The sequence below is a fragment of the Pezoporus flaviventris genome, unplaced genomic scaffold, assembly GCF_033815535.1.
Source record: "Pezoporus flaviventris isolate CSIRO_AGI_PZ_B2104156 unplaced genomic scaffold, CSIRO_AGI_Pfla_v1 ptg000029l, whole genome shotgun sequence".
NCBI lineage: Eukaryota > Metazoa > Chordata > Aves > Psittaciformes > Psittacidae > Pezoporus > Pezoporus flaviventris.
The window spans coordinates 4115790-4136291 of NW_026892577.1; the positions used below are offsets into that span (position 1 = coordinate 4115790).

General features: G+C 38.0%; 1 protein-coding gene across 3 annotated transcripts in view; it reads left to right on the forward strand.

Moving 5' to 3' along the window:
• GFRA1 (GDNF family receptor alpha 1) overlaps positions 1-20502 on the forward strand; it is a 144194-nt gene that overhangs the window by 108760 nt on the left and 14932 nt on the right. For 2 of the 3 annotated variants that reach the window (XM_061458658.1, XM_061458657.1), the window contains exons 6-7: positions 4601-4735; positions 8740-8918. In XM_061458658.1, coding sequence (XP_061314642.1) covers positions 4601-4735; positions 8740-8918 — 314 coding nt within the window. Of the gene's footprint in view, positions 1-4600; positions 4736-8739; positions 8919-9725; positions 11513-20502 lie in introns of those variants that run through there. The other variant, XM_061458659.1, reaches the window with a different exon arrangement.

The window sequence follows — 20502 nt, forward strand, 5'->3', positions numbered from 1 at the left end:
TAATATCCCCTTCTGTTGGGCGTGAAGGTGCCAGCTGAGGCCCTGAAGCAGATCCTGATGTTAAATAAGTGTCTCTGGAGATAATACACAAAATATTGCTAAAATAGGTTGGGTTTGCTGAAAAATGACTGAAAGCTATGTTCACTTGTTATCATTCTTATCGCTCTAGCAGCTAACAAGTGAAGTAAGTCCATGTGGCAACTGGTAAAATCAGATGTGATGGTTTCAAAGGATGTGCTTCTACAAATTAAGAGATGAAGACAGTATGCAAAGGGTATAACATATGAACAGTTATGACAGAATGTCATTTGACTCTAAAACAAGGAACTGAATAGCCTTGAAATCTGATCTAGTCAATGAGATTAAGAAGTCTGGCTGCTGGCAAAGAGTAACTGTAACTTCTGGGTGAGAGCTGCCAAGAAGTTCTTGCTGGACCTAGTGAATTTTGCTGACAGTTTTGTTGGATCCATTTTTCAATTTAACCCCAAGGATGACCCAGTTCCTATAGTTTTGTGTTACTGTGGATGACCATGCTGCAAAGCACTGTCACACATCTGAGATGTAGAATGGATCCCTGAGGATTTGAAATCCAAAGGAGATCTGATTTTCAAAGGGAAAAAACAAACATTTTCCTTCCTTCCTGCTAGCCCCTAGACACATGCAAACTGATAGAAGTTACAAGAATTTTTACTCCTGGGTACTAATTCTCATAAACCAAGAAAATTACCAAGACTTTTATAGAATCATAGAATCACAGAATGGTTTGGGTTGGAAAGGACCTTAAGATCATCTAGTTTCAACCCCCTGCCATGAGCAGGGACACCTCACACTAAACCATGGCACCCAAGGCTCTGTCCAGCCTGGCCTTGAACACTGCCAGGGATGGAGCATTCACAACCTCCCTGGGCAACCCATTCCAGTGCCTCACCACCCTTACAGTAAAGAATTTCTTCTTTATATCCAATCTAAACTTCCCCTGTTTAAGTTTTAACCCATTACCCCTTGTCCTATCACTACAGTCCCTAATGAAGAGTCCCTCCCCAACATCCCTATAGGCCCCCTTCAGATACTGGAAGGCTGCTATGAGGTCTCCACGCAGCCTTCTCTTCTCCAGGCTGTACAGCCCCAACTTTCTCAGCCTGTCTTCATACAGGAGGTGCTCCAGTCCCCTGATCATCCTCGTGGCCTCCTCTGGACTTGTTCCAACAGTTCCATGTCCTTTTGTGCTGAAATATTGAATTCCTGCTTCTGGTATGAACCTGATGTAAAGGTGGAGTAAATTATGTGAAGATCATGAAATTGGTAACATGCTGAGATAGGAGACAGAAGTCTAAATGTCTGCTTAATATCTATATAAAGTACAGGAAGAAGAGACAGATTGTGGGTAAGAAGCCGTTACAGATCCAGTCATTCATCAAAGCTTGAGGATCTCCAGGTGTTTTAATTAAGATAAAATATTGTTCATTAAAATAAAATATTATTTCAGTTAGCCATTTCATGAAACGTAGCAAAAATTACACCTCCATAGAGTTTGTTCAGGAAATTGAGGATTCTCTGTGAAAGGTACAGTGGATGTGATTCTGCTGTCACATACAGTGATGTAAATCAGAGTTAATTCCCTGAAATCAGTGGATTCTCACCTGAAATCAGTAACTTCAGTGGAAATAGAGTCAGGCACAGTTTTTGTATGAGTCGCTTTATCAGTTTAAGTGGATAACAGTCTGTAAAGGGTACGACACACATCAGTGTGTCGTATATTTATTATATATATAGTAATATGTGTATAATATATATATATTGTATATATAATTTTAAAGTTTTGTATATTTTACAGGATTTTTGAAAATCTTAATTCATCACTTTGGGCTGCTTTTTGTCATAATAGGGATCAATTAATATTTTTAAGAAAGGAAAAATGTAGAAATTATTAAATGTAAAAAAAAGGCTGCAGATAGCCATATTTGAGATTCAGTGCTTTGGTTACAGCCTTCTCAGGCTGTCTGGACCTGTCTGCACTCCCACATCACTTAGGTGTTGCTCTCACTCCTGACTTCAAGACCTACTTCAGCGTTCTCTTTCTGACACGTTTCCCCTTGTCTTCACTAAAATCCATCTAATTTCCCTGGGATTCTAGGAATTCCTTGGGAGTTCATGTGAATATACTAGAATTGGCTTTGGCCCAAAGGAATTCTAGTCACGCTCCCCTCCTCCTGGACTCACCATCCATCTCCTTATTCTTAATTTACCCTAATTTAAGGAACCTCTTGGCCTTATTCAGGTCTATTCTGCTTTTGTCTAAAATACAGAGACCTGACTGCCTACTGCTGATACGATCACAGAACTATTTGATGGATAGAACACAGAAAACCCAGCATATCCTATTTTACTGCCAGCCACCATGGTTTTTCTGATCTGTTAGTGTCCTTCAGCAGAATTTCCAAGATGCCAGCTAGCAGGGGGGAGTGGAGGAGGGAGGCACAGGCATTGCAGGGAAAAAAAGGAAATCCACCCCAGGAAACCAAGCACATAATCCGCTTGGGTTCACATCTGCCCCCAGGTTTAAATGACAGACTGATTTTCTACTAGCTGCTCTTTCAGCCACTCTGTTTTTGCTGGATGTACAGTTTGTGTTCTGGGTAAACACAGTCCTTGTCCTGTCTTTCCTGTATTCATCAACCCTAATCATACTTTAGTATCTGTTACACTTTTAGCCCCTGTCTGGACCCATTTAATTACCTTGTTACCTCTTTGTGATAAGAAAGTCTAACCTCAGCGACCTTTCTAATTTCCTCAATACCTTTTTTGGCCTTTTTACCCCTTTACAAAGCATTTTCTGCTTGGATTTTGTTTTTTTGAAGCCTGCTGTTTTCTTTGCATTTGCAAAATCCTCTGGATTTTTGTTTCCTCTCACTTCTTTTCAGATCACATCACATGGTTGAAGAAGTAGTACTGAAACATCAAACAGATAACAGATATTTCCATATGTTTTATTTTGATTTAACATCATTCATCTTGTTTATCTATGGTCAAGTCTTCATTAATGGTGCAAATGCTATTTGGCTATTTTACTAAATTCACTACCTCTATTTAATAAGTTTCGAACTGTGCTATTTACTTGTGTGCTAATCTCACGTAGAATTTGAGCGATTATTACTGCAACCATAGGTTAAAGGCTGAAAGCAGATAAAGGTATGGGATTGCATTCTAATTTAAGAGCATCCCAAAACAAGACAAACGATGCTTTTTGTGAGTTTGGCGGTGGGACTGCACTCATTTTCACATACGTTTCTGCCTTTCTCAGGCCAGCCCTTAATATTTGTTCTCCTTTGTCTCCCAGGTCATGGATAAGGCAGTTTGCATGTCGATTTGTCCCTTTCCCAGTGCTGCCTGGTGACTGAAAGGCTATTTTACATCATCCTGTGATTTATGATACTTCTAATATTCCTTTTTTTTTTTTAGCTTTGTTTGATAGCCCCTTTCTATGTGTTTTTGCAGGCGCTTGGACCCTGGACCTATGGACCAAATTTTCTCTGCTAGTGTACATGTTGGGTCTCTGATATTTATGCTTCATCTATTCTGTCTTCTTAATGACTACGTTGATGTCAGTTTGGAGGAGATGTGATCACATTTCCTCATGATATATAGCTTGTCCTATAATTGTGGATTACCAAGTGAGGAACATGTTTCCTGAAGCCGCTGTCACCAGGACCAGTCTGGAATACTGACCCCTTTTTATTTAATTTTTCCTGTTTTCTGTAAAATAAAGGTCCAAATTTCTCAATCCTTGGGGAAGCTGGAAATCTGTGACCACCTGGGGCAATGCCTGAAGTGAGACTGCTGGTTTGAATAAGTGATCATATAACAGTTGCCTGACCCAGATGAGTGATGAACAGTTGCTATGCATCTTTTAGGACACAAAATGCATTCTTTGGTTTCATTTCATTCTTGGTAGCCTTGAGCTGACACATAAATGTGAGAATATTTACCCAAGAATTTGTAATAGAGTTAGAATGAGCCTGTGGTTGCTAGTTGTTGGCAAAGTTTAAGAAAGTCACTGTACTGAAAAAGTAGTGACACAGCAAGATTAACAGTAATGGTTTCAGCCATTTATTTGCAGCTAGAACCAAAATGGGGGAAGAACACAAGCAAGGAATAAAAATTGGATTTTTAGAGTGCAGCTCAGTGTGCAGGTCCACATATGTTTGATTTGGCAGCAAAGCCCTTCTAAGAAGTTCCCACTGACTCCCAGTCCAGCCTTTCCCTGTGCCATGGTTTTCCACATGCCAGTTCTGCTGATGGAGCTCTCTGGGGAAATGCAATATAATCCTTTTCGGAGGAAAGGAATGGGACTTTAATGTGAGAATCATGTTATGGTCCCTAAAGTGGTTGCATTTGAACAACGGAGGGTGTGAAGTACAGCACAAGGCTGGGTGTCAAAGAGCAAAAGGAGCCAGGAACTGTTAAGTCTGGAAGTTAGGGCCCTGCATTGTGAATCCAGCTCTGGGTACATGACTTATGCCATGTGCTGTTTGCTGTCTTCTTGAAAGGATATTTTAGTACAAAAGTTGCTCACAGTACCATTCTTATCTCTTTTTACTAGGCACGGTGATGACACCAAACTACATAGACTCAAACAGTCTCAGTGTTGCCCCATGGTGTGACTGCAGCAACAGCGGTAATGACATAGATGAATGCCTGAAATTCCTGAATTTCTTCCAGGACAATACATGCCTTAGTGAGTACAAAATTAGATGTCTTTAAATGTGGTTTTGGGTGTTTTCTGGAATACCTACTGTTTAAGTAGGTTATGATACATCAAAGCCATCTCTTAGCACTTTGGGAGCATGCTTTTGCTGTAGGTGTAAGAATTAAACAGATGAGCAAATATGCCTGATACTGTGGTTTATGGCCAAGATTGCAAACGTGAGAAGCTCTTGGAAAAAAATCCAAATAACAAAGTGCTATCATAGAGAAATATGTTTACATCACAGATCATATTTGGACCCTAACAGTCAGGCAATCTGTACCAAAAGATTGCAACACCTGAGGGCTTCTGTATAATTTAAGAGCTTCATATAAAAAAGACATGTAGTTTATGATATGAAGGATTTGCTGTAGGTAAGTATAAATTGGATTGCGCTTGCAATTTATAGCCAAGCTTCATGTTTTTTAGGCTACTTGATCTCAAGTGCCTGGTTTTAACACAAGTCTGGATGGTACCTATTGTAAAGATTTTGTTAAGTTATTGACTTTTTTTCTTCAGTCAAGCTCACTTCCAAATTAGGATCTATTATAAATTTCAGAATGGCTCAGTGGAGTCGATTTTGGCAGGTTCTCTTTTCAAATTTCCTGTCTGCCTGGAGCAGCATAATTGGATGATGTAGAGTGTGCATCAGAGTTTTAATTTCAGATAAATGAGGAGACCAAAAGAGCTTGGCTTCCCTAGCCTAGCAGAACAGAAGTTGAAAGGATATGTGATTGTCCTTTGCAATTGCATTAGAGGGGCAAGCCCAGGGAGGGAATAGAATTACTTAACCTAGAGGACAGTGTTGGCACAGGATCGAAAAGGAAGATACTGGCCATACATATTTAGGGTCAAAACAGGACAATTTTTAATCATAAGACTAAAGTTAAGGAATCGGCCTCAGCAGGATTTTTGAGGGTATTCTTCTGGTTTTAAAAGTCATAATTCATCAGCTTTTGAAAAGTAGCATACATCATGGCTTTAAAAGAAATAGGAAATGAACTCAGTGATCCAGGCGGTCCCATCCAGCCCTATGTACTTGAGCTAATCTGCTAATGCAGGGTTGTCTGTATTAGTATAGGGTCTGAAAATCTCCATTGGTAGCTTCTCAATAGGCAGCACTGTTGTGAAGACAAGGGGAGCTTTGCATTCAAAGAGAGAGTGTTTTAAGTTGCTGTTTGATACACTATTTATTAAGCTTTGGAAAAATGAATCAATTACCCAAGATCATTTAGCAAAAAATCCCAGAAAACAACTCAGACTGTGACTGGGTAAAAATTAATAATATAGCATCAGACCTTCAAACCTAATGGGGCTGGCATTTATATCTATATTGTAATATATCAGGTTTTATTCATTTGTGAATGTATTAACTGCTGAAATGTTACAGGTTCCTTTTAGAACATAAAGACAGAGCTGTCCCTTGTCCTTTCTTTTGGTATTGGTATAAAAGCATTAATGAAGACAAATCGAAGACATTAGAGGATACCGTGAGGCAAATTATAGTCATCCTAACTGTAAGAGATGTCTTCTTCGGGAAGAAATTAAAGATGTTCTGGTTTAATACAAATTTTTGTAGCTTTCAGATAATGGGAAAAGTTCCAATTTTTTTTTTTTTTTCTTAATTGTCATTAATGGGCCTTCCAGTTCCTGGAGAAAATATCATTTGTTTATTGGATGAGATTTAAATTCCTCACAGTTTTTTTAGAGAAAACAAAAATTGGTTTCCCCCAAATAACAAAACTAGGAATTTCTTGCTAATCTGTTTTGCTTAAGTATACTTCCCCTTCAAAATGGAAAATAAACCAGTGATTTGGGTTATTTATGCAAAGTCGAATAGGAGAGGCTGTATCCTGAGGTCTAGGTGACTCAGGAAGCAAGAGATCCAAGGTCACGCTCATACTACGTGTGGTGTGGAGCCTGAGACATCAAACTGAGTTTACCATGTCTCACATACACACCTGAAATCCTGCTCTTTCTTGAACCTCTGTATGCACTTGCCTGGAAGTTCCACTGTAGCCTTGAAAAGCCTTTTGCACCAGATGTGAAGTTGAAAATAGAGTGGAAGTTTTGATTTCAAAAGGTGGGTGTGAAAATACAAATGAAAATTCTGGTCTTTTAGTAATCAGTCCCAAAAAGGACAAACATTACATTGCTTTCTTTTTGCATGTATTAGATAAAGTTTCTTTAACTCAGCATTGTCAAGCAGCATATGGGTTTATAGCAGAACTGTGAAATTGGCCCAGTCTCAAGAAAGCTAAAAAATCCAAATTAATAGGCTCCAAATAACATCTATGCCACCCTAAGATTTGGGGTTGTATATTACCTTGCTTGCACTTTTATTCTCTTTATTGGATTATGTAAGTTTATTGGTAATATTGCAGTGATCCTAATTACTGCCTCTCCAGTTAGGGTTTGGCCAATCTTAAATTCTGGAAATCCATCTTAAGACTTTATTTTAGCTGTTCTGAAAGTGAATGCCCTGACATTCAGTTACATACTCTAGAATTCCTGCTGAACTGAATTGGATTTAGTATATGTACCTATCTGTTCAGAGGATTTGTTCACTCCTGCCTTATACTGAAGTAAAAAGAATTGTCAAGTGGGAGGAAAAGCATAAAGCAGTGAGTTTAGTTAATAAAAATTATTGAAGGGAACTTTGCTAGAGCAGGTAGACATTTCAAGCACTTCCTTACTCTTATGATGTTTTTTGAAACATACTTGAAATATGTATAAAAATACATATTTCAGATACAATTTATATGTTCAAAATGTTATGAAAATATAAGGAGGGATGGAACACTTCTCCTGTGAGAGAGTTGGGGTTGTTCAGCCTGAAAGAAGGTTCCAGGGAGACCTTATTGTGGCCTTTCAGTACTTAAAGGGGAGTTATAAGAAAGATGGGGACAGACTTATAACAACCATTGAGTATGTTGCTGCGAAATAATTAAAGATAACTCATTTTCCTTACAAAACTGGAAGGATTTAATGTATTTCTGGGTTAGGGGTTTCTAACCCCCCTTCCTGCACTAATGGAAACAAAGAGTTACTGTTAATTTAAGAAATCACAGGAAAATATTGCTTTATATATTGCTTATTCAGGTAAAACAAAACTATTGTTCCTTTCTTCTGACTTTGACTCCATCAACCCAGATGATTGTGGTGCCTTTTACAAATTCTTCCCTTTCCTTGTTGGAGTTCTAAGAAGCAATATTACAATAAAATGCATCTTTTTTTCATAAAATAATTTACATTTAGTTCTTATGAGGCAAGGAATACCACAGAGAAGAAGTATTAATAACTTCCACATATTAGTCCCCAGTGAAATTGTTTGATTTCTTGTATAAAGAATCTGAAATAAGAAATCCCTAAATCCATGTTGAATCCCCAAAGACCTGATTAAAATTTTTTTCTATTTGTTTATAAAAACCCCCCAACCAATTTACTCTTGCCATAAACACACTTTTAATCCCTTGAAACTGTGTTAAGCTTTTTAACTTTTATATTCTAAAGTTTTAGTTCAGGCATGCCTCCCTCACCTAATTATGCAGATTTTGATTGAAAACTGTAAGGAAAAGATGGTCTTAAACAATTTCATAGTTTTAGGCATATTAGTTTTACTATAACAAGCTGTAGAAATAAACTAATATTTTGCAAGCTCTCTGTTTTTAATTTGCTATGTAATATCACCTGCCTGAGTTAAGCTAAAATGTTCAAACTGTATTTTAAACCTTTAAAGTAAATTTTTGAGACTTTCCTAGAGCTTCTGTCAAGAAGTACTGGGAACATTACAAAGAAGAGTTTGCACCACATAATTATGCAACCCCAGACTCTCAGTTTGCTTCTGATATGTTCAAAATTAAGACGCATTCTTCAGCATAAAAATTGAGTTTCTCTAAATGCACATTTTTCAATGTAATAGGAATGTAAAAAGTCGGTTCTGCTTTCTGCCATTTGTTTAGAAATGGAAAATTGCCTGTAATCTGTTCCTACAGAAAACGCAATTCAGGCCTTCGGCAATGGTACTGATGTGAATGTGTGGCAGCCAATCTTACCAGTACAGACCACTACAGCCACAACTACAACAGCTTCCAGACTTAAAAACACAGGTTCAGAGACCACCAACAATGAAATACCCACCCACAACGATTCACCAGCATGTGCAAACCTGCAGGTAAGGGAGTCTTGTACTTGGTGCGGTGCATAAATGAAAGTTTTCCATGGATATATATACAAAGCTGCTGCATAAATAGGTGCCTGCTTAAACTGGAGTATTCGTTTATTCCCATGGTGTAGTTACAAGGTGGATTTATTGTAAATTATCAGATACACTTTGAATCGGAAACACAAGTATTTCAAAATGGACTTTATTGCCTCTCTGGCTCAGAAACAGGGCGTAGTATTTAATTTATCTCAGGTTTGGACATGAATGTGGCACTCTCCAAACCCTGCCAGGATATGTCAGATTAAATCAATCCCCTGAGTAATACAAATTCAGAGGGAACTCTTAATGTCAGCTAGCATGTCCTGCTGCCTTCTTTCTTACCTTATTGGCGGTAAACTGAAGAGGTTTTTTGGCTGAGTAGGTCTGGATATTAGAGAATATGTGGTGCTGCAAACTACATGGTGAAGAAGCTGGATGAAGACAGAAGCTGTTTTGAATCTGGTGCTTTCCTGAACTGGGGTCAAGGTCGTGATGTGATTTTGGTCAATGGCTGTAGCGATTTTCTTTGAGACTTCAGTGAGGCTATTTATGGTGCATCTTTGATTCTGGATTTAAGGCAGTATATGCAGCTTTTAGAAAGTTGAACTTCAGCAGGAAACAACTGCAAAATGAAGGCAGGAAAGAGGCAACAGGAAATGTAAGCTGAAAACGTTCTTTGGCCAGATTAGAATCGGGGGTTATAAAACCTACTGGTAGTTTACTTGCAAATTAGGTCAGAGATAGATCAGCTTGCCCTGTTTATTTTTGTCTTTACAGAATGAGAATCGCTATGTGACACAAATGAAAGTGTCCGCATTTAAGTCTCATCTGTATTAAGATACTGATTTTCCAGATTCCCACACTCTTCCACACTATAGCATTAGTATTTCACTTACAAAAAATTGATTTTGTGTTCTTCATGTTAAACTGCATCATACCTTCCATGTTCACTAAAGTGGACTGTTTGTATTCCTCAGAAATGTATTTTGCTTCTAAATTTTTCCTGCACAAATTTCTCACCTTCATCCTTTCCTAGTTTCTACCTTTATTTTGAATTGGCAATTGCGTACGAATTAACATTTTTCAGAGGCATTAAAGAGTCACAAAGCATAGGGGGTTAATGGTAGATGGTGTTGAGTTCAGGTCTTTCTGGTTTAATTCTTTTTTTCATACCTTGCATTCATTATTAGTTAAGCTTTGTAAGTTATTGATGAGAAGGAGATAGATGCAGGCATATATTTGTATGCAAATAGAATATGCTAGAAGAAATGTAACCTTTTAAACCTGAGACCTGGAATATCTTGCATTTAAAGCAAGACCTTGATGGGATATTATTAATTCACTTAATGTTATATTCAAAAGTTGTTTTATGGGTGAGATCAAATTTTCCTTCGATGTTTGTGCAGTCCCCTGTAGAGTAAGGCCTCCAGATGCTACCAAAGTACAGCTAATAAATAATGAGCTGAAGAAATGACAAGTGATCAAAAATCCCATTGGATTCAGTTCGATTTGCAAATGTTCGTTAACCCTGAATAGCTTTCCCAGTGCTTTGAAAATTAATAAAATTATTCCCTGTCTTTACTCATGTTATTTTGGCATTTTGAAGTTCCGTCCAACGTGAGTTTATCAGCACTGGTTTAAAGCTATGTTATGACTTCCAGTGTACCCCTGTTATATTCAACACAAGAAGTAAATGTCAGGAAAAGAGCTTGCTTTAAATAAGTGATCTCTGCTGTTTTGTAAAAACTGTAGGTGAGTCTGCACTAAAAGGTCACTGAAGTTACATGGATCAAGCAGTTTCATTCTTGTGAAGCTCATGATTCTGCTGCTCGCTACTTCCTTGTGTCAGAACTGAAACACGAAGAACAAAGCTCTTATATTTTAATGTATTCTTCAAAAAAAACTAACTTACAAATAGAGACAAAATGAGCCCACACTTTTTTAAAAGGAAACCTGTGTTTGTTGGACAGTATGGTGCCACTTTGCATGTGAGACTTAAAATTCAATGCAAATTTTACAAAGGAACTGGAGCTTTCATATCACACTTGAAGGGTATTCATTCCAAGGCTCTCCTCCCATGAAAAATATGCCTTTGTAGTATTTTCAAAACATGAACTAGTGCGACCAGAAGTAATCTGAAGGTCTTTGTTATATGCTTAGCAGTTGAGCTGAAAGGTTTCAAAAAGGCAATATGGCCAAAACAGTGAAAAGTAGAATTAAAAGCATTAGTCTCAGCACAAAAAGACAATGGCAGAGAGAGGAAAAGGAAATAATCACTGGGATGCTACAAGGCTGCACATCCTAGTTAGTGGGTTTAAAAACACAGTGAAGGAAGAAAGAATAGGAAGTGATTGATCAGTATAAATTGCCATAGAAATGAACAAATACTAACCTCCTGGGGCTGTAAAATACAGGGCACTAACCCAATCTGCCAAGAGTGTCACTGGCTGAGCAATTTTTGATGCATTTTTTTTCTGACTTGTTCAAAATGGTTGTGTGAAAAGCAAGAATACACTAATGGTTTTGTTGCTGTGCCTTGTTCACCTGGCCACATGCAAAACTGGGAAGGACTGTGAATGCTTAAACAAAGTATGCGATACTGTTTGCTTTGTTTTGTTACTCTTCGTTTCCCTGTACTCAATATTTTGAATACTTGTTGTAGGCTTGCACAAAAAAAAAATTGAAACAAAGCCATAATTTTCATTTCAGTGGTGCGGTTTAGAAATTGTTCTTCATTTCCACCTGCCATTGCTACAAGAATTTCCAGTTCTTTTCTCATGGGGTTGTCTTCTTATTTCATCTTGATATAGAAAAATGTTGATTTCTGATACGTGCTTATTTTATGTTTACATGCATGGATTTGTGTAATACACTCTTTCTGTTCCTAAATCAAATCAGCATTCCATCTTTGCCATGAAGATGCTTAACTTTTTCAGGCATCTTAGAAACTCTTCTATGAAACTGGTTCTTGACAAAGTTTGTCAAACAGGGAGAGTATATAGTGCTTTCTTTATATAAAATGCTAAATTCAAGTATTTTTTGAAGTGTTTGACATCTTGCAAAGGATCCTTAGAACACATAAAAATAATTTATTAAATGTTATGAACAAAAAGGAAGATGAATGCCGACAGCGTGCTCCTTGTGCAGGCAGATTTTATTAAGTAATTGCCATTCCTATCTTTTTTCTGATAGCTTTACTCTAACATTTTCTGTTGAACTGACATATTTGTTTATCCTTCATTCTTGAACGTGGCTTGTGCTCAGTGCGCCAGTCAAGAAATCGTTATGGTCTTTCAGTCTCACGTTCTGTCACTGTTTCTTGAACTGTCATGTTGGATTATTTGAAAGGGGCGAATGAATGAGTTTGGATGTGTACTCACACCATGTATTCTTCAAGAAAAATGCTGCTTCTGCATTTAGGACATGCATGGAGCTGAAAGATGATAATGAAATAAACTTCAAGTGATAGATTAGAGTAGATTAGACCAGTTGTTACTACATCGTCAGCAGAGATAAACAGAAATTTAAGACTTTCATGCTGGGTTTGCTGTAATATTTCAGAGGCATTTTGCACAAGACAGAAATGATAGGAGTTAAGATGATTAAGGATATTTAAGTCTAAATTTCTGCACTGAAATCATTCAACTCCCTGGCTAGTTCTATACTTTGTTCACCCACATTTATTATAAATGTCTTGCTCTAGTTAACCTTGGTTCAGCGTTCAGAGGGAATTTAAGGTCTTTGTGCCTTTGAAGAAGTGTAAGCAGCAGACACACGTAATTGAGATACATGACCCTTCAGACTGAAGGCAAGCACTTTTCAGTCGAGTCCAGTATGTGAATGTTATTGTATTCTCAGCAGCAAAGTTTAAAAAATATGAGATAGGGATTAAAGAGCTCAAACATTTTTGTGGGGAACAAGGAGGAAAAGTGAAAACTAGACACTTAAATACAGCAATTTTCTCTATTTGCATATAAGACTAGCGAGTGTCTAGAACAGACATGGGCTATACTGCAAGCTGTTCTTCCACAAATTCATGTAATTGTACATAAACTTGGGGTTTTACAAACATATCTAATATGGCAAGTCTTAGGACAAAAACAGGGCTCACAGTTCTCTGAGGAGACCAAGACTTAAACGTGACTCAGAGACTGACTGTGGTTTTCACTTGTAGATCTATCTTTTGCAGAGCCTTCATCACTGTGTATGGATCTGCTAATCTGATGCTTGAAGTACCGTCTATAATTATTTAATGTAGCTTCCCATGCGCTAAATATTATTGTTATAAAGCACCGTGTAGGTGTTTGGAGAGTGTTAAAAGCTTCAGTGTGGTGTTCTGAGGATCAAGACACAGCAGGTGTGGAGCTTCGTGGACAGGTAATTGAGTGGTGGGTGAATATAAGCAGGAAACACAGGCAGCATGTAGGTGTGCTGTTGAGGAGGGGATAGTACATCTGCTGAGATGGTACACTGGAATAGAGGCAAAGAGAACTTGATGTATCCACTGAGCACCTGTATTAACTTGCCCAAGTGCCTGACACCCTCCTTCCCCCGTCCCTTCACACAGCCTGTGATCTTTCTGTTACTTTTTTGTTGTGTGAAAAACAAGCACTCTCCTTCCAGATGCTCTGCCTGCTTTGTCCCTTGGGAGAAGTCGTACTTGGATCTCTTCCTCTGGGCATTGCTACTACTCAGAAAGATACAGTGTGTGGCAAAAGATGGACAGACATATAAAACTCACCATGCTGTGCCAGAACAAAATAAAAAATAATGATAAAAAATAAATTACAGTATTGACTGAATGTTTTGTATGAAAAGATTTAAATTAACCTCCTTTATTGCCAGGATGACCTGACATAATGGGGTCAGCCTGCTGGTACAAGTGATTTAGAGAACACTTATTGGCAGCTTTTCTTCTGAAAAAGCAACACCTTTAATTTGCTTCAATAGCCATTCTGTTGTACCTGAAGAGGTCTTGTGTGCTTTGCATGTTCAGATAAAAGTCTGACATTCAGGGATAATTTGAAGTTTAATCTTTAGTCTTAAACATCTAATTTGGGGAACATTAAAGAAAATGCTGTATTTTACCAAAAAGGAGACTGCTTTGTCCACTGATTTCTTTGACTTTGATTTCAGTGAAGTTAATCCTTGTTTGCTTCAGCACCATGCTGGAGTGGGTCCTCAAAAAATGTGGATGCATAGATTTCCCTGAGGCTGTATTCATTCACTGCATGATTCTTGCATCTTTCAGGTAGAACCAGAGAAGGTGAGGTCACCGTGAGCGAGGGACAGGTTTGGGTTTTCAGTCTGGATGGCAGTCCTGCTGTCCATAGGCAGGAAAGTGGTCAGCAGTCCATCTGCATTACTGTGCAAACAATGGATCTCAGCACTGAAAGGCTGCTTTGCAATGAGCATATAAGTACATACATACTAGTGGTATCATCATCTAGGCTGCACCCGCTGAGGGCAAGGCTGCACTTGGGTTCTTCGCTGTCTTTGCCAAAGAATTTCAGGACCACACAAGATAGATAATTTTCAAGTTTGTTGGAATCCTGCTGAAGCTAAAGATCTGATTAATAGATCTGATTAATTTCTAAGTACAGTGAGTCTTTTGCCTCTCTTTTGAACATCAGAGGAACAGTTTGAGGATGTAGCCAAGTATCATATCCTACAGGCTTAGATGTATCATATTAGTGTCAGCGTTGCTATGAGACATCAGCCATCAGTAATCAGTAGAAAATTGTTCTCATTTACCAGCCTTGGTTGAACTTCTTAGTTGAACGTTGGGCCCCCTTGCAAGATCAGTCATGATTTGTAGAGTAAAATACAGGCTAAAACTCTCTGACAGTGTAAGTCAGCACATCTCTGTTGTTACCATCAGAGCTACACAGATGTACATCGGTAAACATTCAGTCTCTTTGGCTTGTGGAGCTCTCTGTAACAATGGACCTCACATTTAATGATCAGTACTCTGACAAACCATATTTAATGTTGGAACTCAGGTATAATAAACTTCTGTTATTGAAAGCCAGCAAAATGGTTTATTTTGTATATTAGAATTACAGGATGTTTTGGGTTTTTTTTATTAGCATGGTTTTCATTATACCAAAATACTGTTGCATGTACATTGCTGGAGAGCAGAATAATTTAGAATTATTTCATCAATGATAGAATATTTTACAGTTCATTTAAAAAAAAAAGTTTTAATAGTCTGAGCATCTTTAGTCTATTATAATAATACTGCACTTTATAGCAGACTGTAAAACTCCAGACTACAGTTTTAGGAATCATGCAATTTTGTTTTATAGTTTAATAATTGTTCAGTTGAAAATGAGGATGAGGTTACTAAAAACCAATTTAATGGCTTACAAAAATACAACTTTATTAAAATGTGCTACACACCTTTACAGGAAATGGAAATTTCTGTGGACAGATTATAGTTCTTATCCTCAGAAAGAATTTTGCAAGTTATTGCTGCTAAAAGCAGATGTAGCGTTTGCAGTGTTCCCCTAAGCTACAGTTGTTTCTACGTTTCACATCAATATCCTTCTGTAGGAATACCCACAAAAATACAAAGTGGTAGAATAAGCCAGAATCAGAAAATTGGATTGCATCAGGTAAGCCAAATCAAACTATTCATAGCCCGTGTTATTACTTTATGTGGTTCTTCATCATATTAAAGGTATTCCTAATGTCATCCAACTTTAGCTCTCAATCAGATATGTAGTCCATCATGTATTTCCCTTTTAAAACAGATAGCTATAGCCTGCAAAAAACAGCCATAAAATGCAGTATTATAATTTAATTTGAAGGCATAACTACTCCTAATAAAAAATTCTAGGTCATTGTATTGCGATGGTGGATGTTTAATCATACTGTCTTTGGAAGTGTAGTTCATAACGTATTGTACATTTATGGGACTTGACAAAGTGCTTTGTTTAAGACATATTGTTTGCTGTTAGTAAATATTAGGTTTTAGCCATGACTCTGCTTCCATTTATACTTGTTCAAGTGAAAGTAATTCTGGTTATGCCAGGCTGACCCTGCTGCAAAGCAAGTGCAGGCAAAAGCAGTTGTGCCACCAGGTTTCTAATGGAACGGAGGGCAAGAATAGAATTCTTGCAATCATTAGTACTTCTTTATTTTAACTGGAATAGCTTGTAGGAGTCATATACTTATAGACCAGAATCCCATCATACAAGCTATTCCACAGGCTCATAGTGAAAAGGTACTCCTGACATTAAAAACACAATGAATTACAGTTAACTTCAGTGAAGCTAAGATTTCACCTCATAGCCTTTATTCTGAAAACCACATAGTGTATTTGAGTGCTCTGGAAACAATAAATATTTTACTATTATAAACTATGTTAATACACTGTGTTCTCCTCAAAAAGTATGTCCACAGAGATATGAGAAAAAAAAACAAAGTAAAAGGCTTGGTACTATCTCAGTTAATTGATAGAGTTGTTAATACAGAGATGTTTCTTTCTGAAGTATGAAAATAGCTCACCGATTGCCAGAATAGATCAAAATCTAACAGATAAAATCTTTCTTTATCAATTCTGCCATTTTTGGAAAGAATTGTTATTTGCTAGGCAAGGAAAATAATTTCACAAGACTTTTGTAATAGAAAGGTACTTTTTAACACAGTTATTGAAGCAGGTATTGATGTTTTTGTTTCGTAGTGTGACGGTTTAAGACAAATGACAATGTGGAAGCTAAAGAATTTTGCATAGTGAAGCATGTTAATCACAGATGCACACAGTTTTATGAATTGCATGGTTTCTCCATCCTGTGTGGGGATGGTACAGAGGGAGGTGAGAAGTCAGGGGAGCAGCATAGGAATTTGTTGCACATCTTTGTTCCATGCGGGAGAAGGTTCACTGGTGGGGAAGGACCCTGATTCATTGTGCACAGTCCTGGTGCAGGGTTGTGAGGTTTGTTGCTCTTTGAAAACCCCAGCAGCTGGAGAGATGGTCCCAGATCCTGGAGTAGGGTTGTGGCACTGCCCACCCCAGAGTCTTTTCCTAGAATCTTTGTTCTCCAGTATTATGATTCCTTGGACACATAAGTGGATAGAGAAAAGCTCGTGGGTGACTACTGCATTCAAATGGTGCTATAATTCTCTGATTTACTGTCACTGTTTTTGGTCTTCCAGTCTGCTTGTTGCAGACACTTCTGGACATTTTGTGGCTCTGTCCTGGTTTTGGCTTGGATAGGGTTGATTGTTTTCCCAGTAGCTGGTGCAGTGCTTTGGCTTTAGTCTGAGAATAAAGCTGATAACACACTGATATTTTAGTTGTTGCTCAGCAGTGCTAACCCTGGTCAGGGACTTTTCAGTCTCTCATGCTCTGCCAGTGAGGAGGGGCATGGGAAGCTGGGAGGGAGCAGAGACAGCACACCTGACCTGAACTAGCCGATGGGGTATTCCATACCACAGCACATCATGCCCAGCATATAAACTGGGAGGAGTTATCCAGAAGGGACCAGTCACTGCTCATGGACAGGCTGGATATCAGCCAGTGGGTGGTGAACAATTGTACTGTGCATCACTTTTGTTTACTGCTTGATTCCCTTTCCCCTTTTGGTTTTTATAATCTCCCCCCTTTTTATTTCCCTTATCGTTATTATTATTATTAGTAGTAGTACTGTATTGTACTTTACTTATTGGACTGTTCTTATCTCAGCCTGTGGGGTTTACATTCATCTGATTGTCCTCCCCATCCCACCCACACTGGTAAAAGGGGGGGAGTGAGCAAGCGGCTGTGTGGTGCTGAGTTACCAGCTGGGTTTAAACCACAGTGTGTTCTTAATGATCAACAGGTTGTTTGCATAGATTAGCTATCTATTTCCTAGGGCGCACCAAACCTCTGCTGTTCTTTGGGACAAGCAGTTGATAACATTTTGTCTACTGCTACAGCAAGGTGTCCCTAAAGTTCAGTGTCTTATCTGCGCAGCTGTCTGATTTATTTTCAGTCCAAAGTAATTTTAAAGAACATAAGAACTGGGTGGTATGCAGAAGCTACTGCCCTGTTGTGGTAGATCGTGAGTAGTTATCAGACAAATAGAGTTCTCCAGGAGCCTCAGGAGCCTTGTGCACATGTTTGTCTATTTCTTAGTAGTTTCAAGTGTTTCGTTGCTGGTTCTCACTGAATCATTAGGGAGAATAGAGTAGAGTTAAAGTAAGGTGTATGAATCTGAGTACTCCAATGCTCAGAGAAATAGAAAGGATAACCTGATGTTACCCACTGGATGAAAATTGGCTTGAAGGCTTTTACCGTATTCTCTCCTTTTACATGTCTTGCGGAACAGTCCATTGTGGAAGTGGATGTGGCAGCTTTACCTTTCCTCTTGACACTTAGTCTCATGGCAACATTACCTTCCCTGGCATATAACTGTAACCTTTCCTCTGGAGGTCTAAACATCTCTGCAGGACCATCAAAGAAAATCACACTCCTTTATGGAGATAGATTCCCAAAACTCATGCACAGATAGCAGCTCTAATCACAAAGATTCTTTTTAAACACTTTTTAAACTTCCTGTACTCTTAGAAACCATTCCTATTGGAAATAATAGAAATTCAAGAAATAATACTATATTATCATGAAGGAAAGTTCCCCTTAGGGAAACGATAACCAAGACTAGTTCTGCCTGTTTATGTGATATGAGTTGTTAGACTGTTAGTCTCAATTTACAGGCATATCTCCACTGTATCTGAAACCTCACTTCCAGTTAGCCATTAGTCTTTATTAGAATATTTTCATTTCTGTTCCCCTTATGTGTTTTTATCTTCTTTTTTTTCTTTTTTCCCTCCTTCTTGAAGATCTGTTTGCTAATCTTTGGGCACTCAAGTGCCTCACGGACCTATTCTGGCATGAAATTTATCAGTATAAATTTTTATATATTCTCTCTAATGATGTAATGGCTAAATGCAGATCCAGGGATCAAAAAGAGGCTGCACAAGACTGAGCAGGAGGATGCTGAGCCCATACATTACACAAGAAGTCACCATGCTTGGCTGTCTCTGCAGATACAGCAGGGAAGGGAGAAGGGACTATGGGTCATGGCCATACTAGGGTGCAATTAAGAGACTGGAGTAGTATTTTGCTTTGGTAAATGACTCCGTGTCAACCCTGCTTCCTTATCCTTGATTAAAGAGGATACATTGCCTTCCTCTGCCAACAGCAAATCCAAGTATATGAAGTATGTTTATGCATATAAAGTCATTTGAGTCGAAAGAGGTAATCACACAACCTAATCAAATTCTGCTTTTGTTTATACACTTCTAAAATGGAATAACTCCACAGTTGTGTACATTGCAATTATCCTTAAATGTACGTTGTAATTATCAGTTACTCCTTATATATATATATTGCATCATTCTTTGATATTTCTGTATAGCCCATAAACTAATATTCTTAAAAAATGAACTACCCAGGCTCACAGTTATTGTGTGGCAGATATGATCAAAAGCATTTCAGTAATAATAAAGGAGATTTTGTAGAAATAGTATCTTCCTTGTTACCAGCAGCAAATGAAATACAGAAAAGCCCAATGGAAATTAGAATACAGTAATAAGTAATCATTCTAAATCTTACATTGGTGACAAGGCAGCATAGCAGCAAGAATAGGATATTGTTGAAGAACTAAAATGTGGAACCTTTCCCAAAGCATGCCTACATTTTTCAAGGAGTCAAACCAAGTTTATAGGACAGAAAATGAACACAGTTATTAGCCAAATTAGTCAGCCTATACTCTTAATTAAAAAAAAAAATAGAAATTAATGATAACAAAACATCTGAACAGAAATACATTTTTCTTCTGCTTTTAACCTGTCTGCTCATCTTGCTTCCAGTCTTCAATGTACATTAGTAATCAAAACTGGAATAAATCACACCGTTTATCTCCTACTTACTTTTTATCTCTATAACTCCTAAGCAGCTGTCTTACCTGAATAATAGATCTCTATGTTACACTCAGACCATCTACTCTACAGTATTTTTCAACTTGCTGTTGAGTTCCTGACCATGAGATGCTGTCAACAATGAGAATTCTCTGCCTTTGAAATCAACAGGAGTTCAAAATGTTTATTTTAGTCTGTACTTTGGAGGATGGCCTATTTCACACCAGATTGTGGTTCTAATAGTGGACTTGGTCTAATAATCCCACTTCAGGTTAAGTCCTCCTGCATGCTTAGCTCTTTCCATGAGCCGCAGGTAAACAGACTGACTGGTGTGCATAATGCAGGATATATTTTCATAGTTGCACTCAGTATGTGTCCTAAAGAATTATAGGATTACCCTCCCTCATGTCTTTCTTAAAACAGAATTAGGTATTCAGGGCAGTAATTTACTAAATGCTTCATTACGTGGTACTACTTTATTTTTCCAGATTGACATTTTCTGAAGCCTCAAGTTGCCTCTAATTCAAGGCTAGATATGCATTAGCACACACATAAACGTTTGGATGTACTGAATTCATGCTCAGATTTGAAATGTGTGCATTCAGATTTATTATGCACATGGCAGGTAAGACTTGTAGCAGGTAGGATC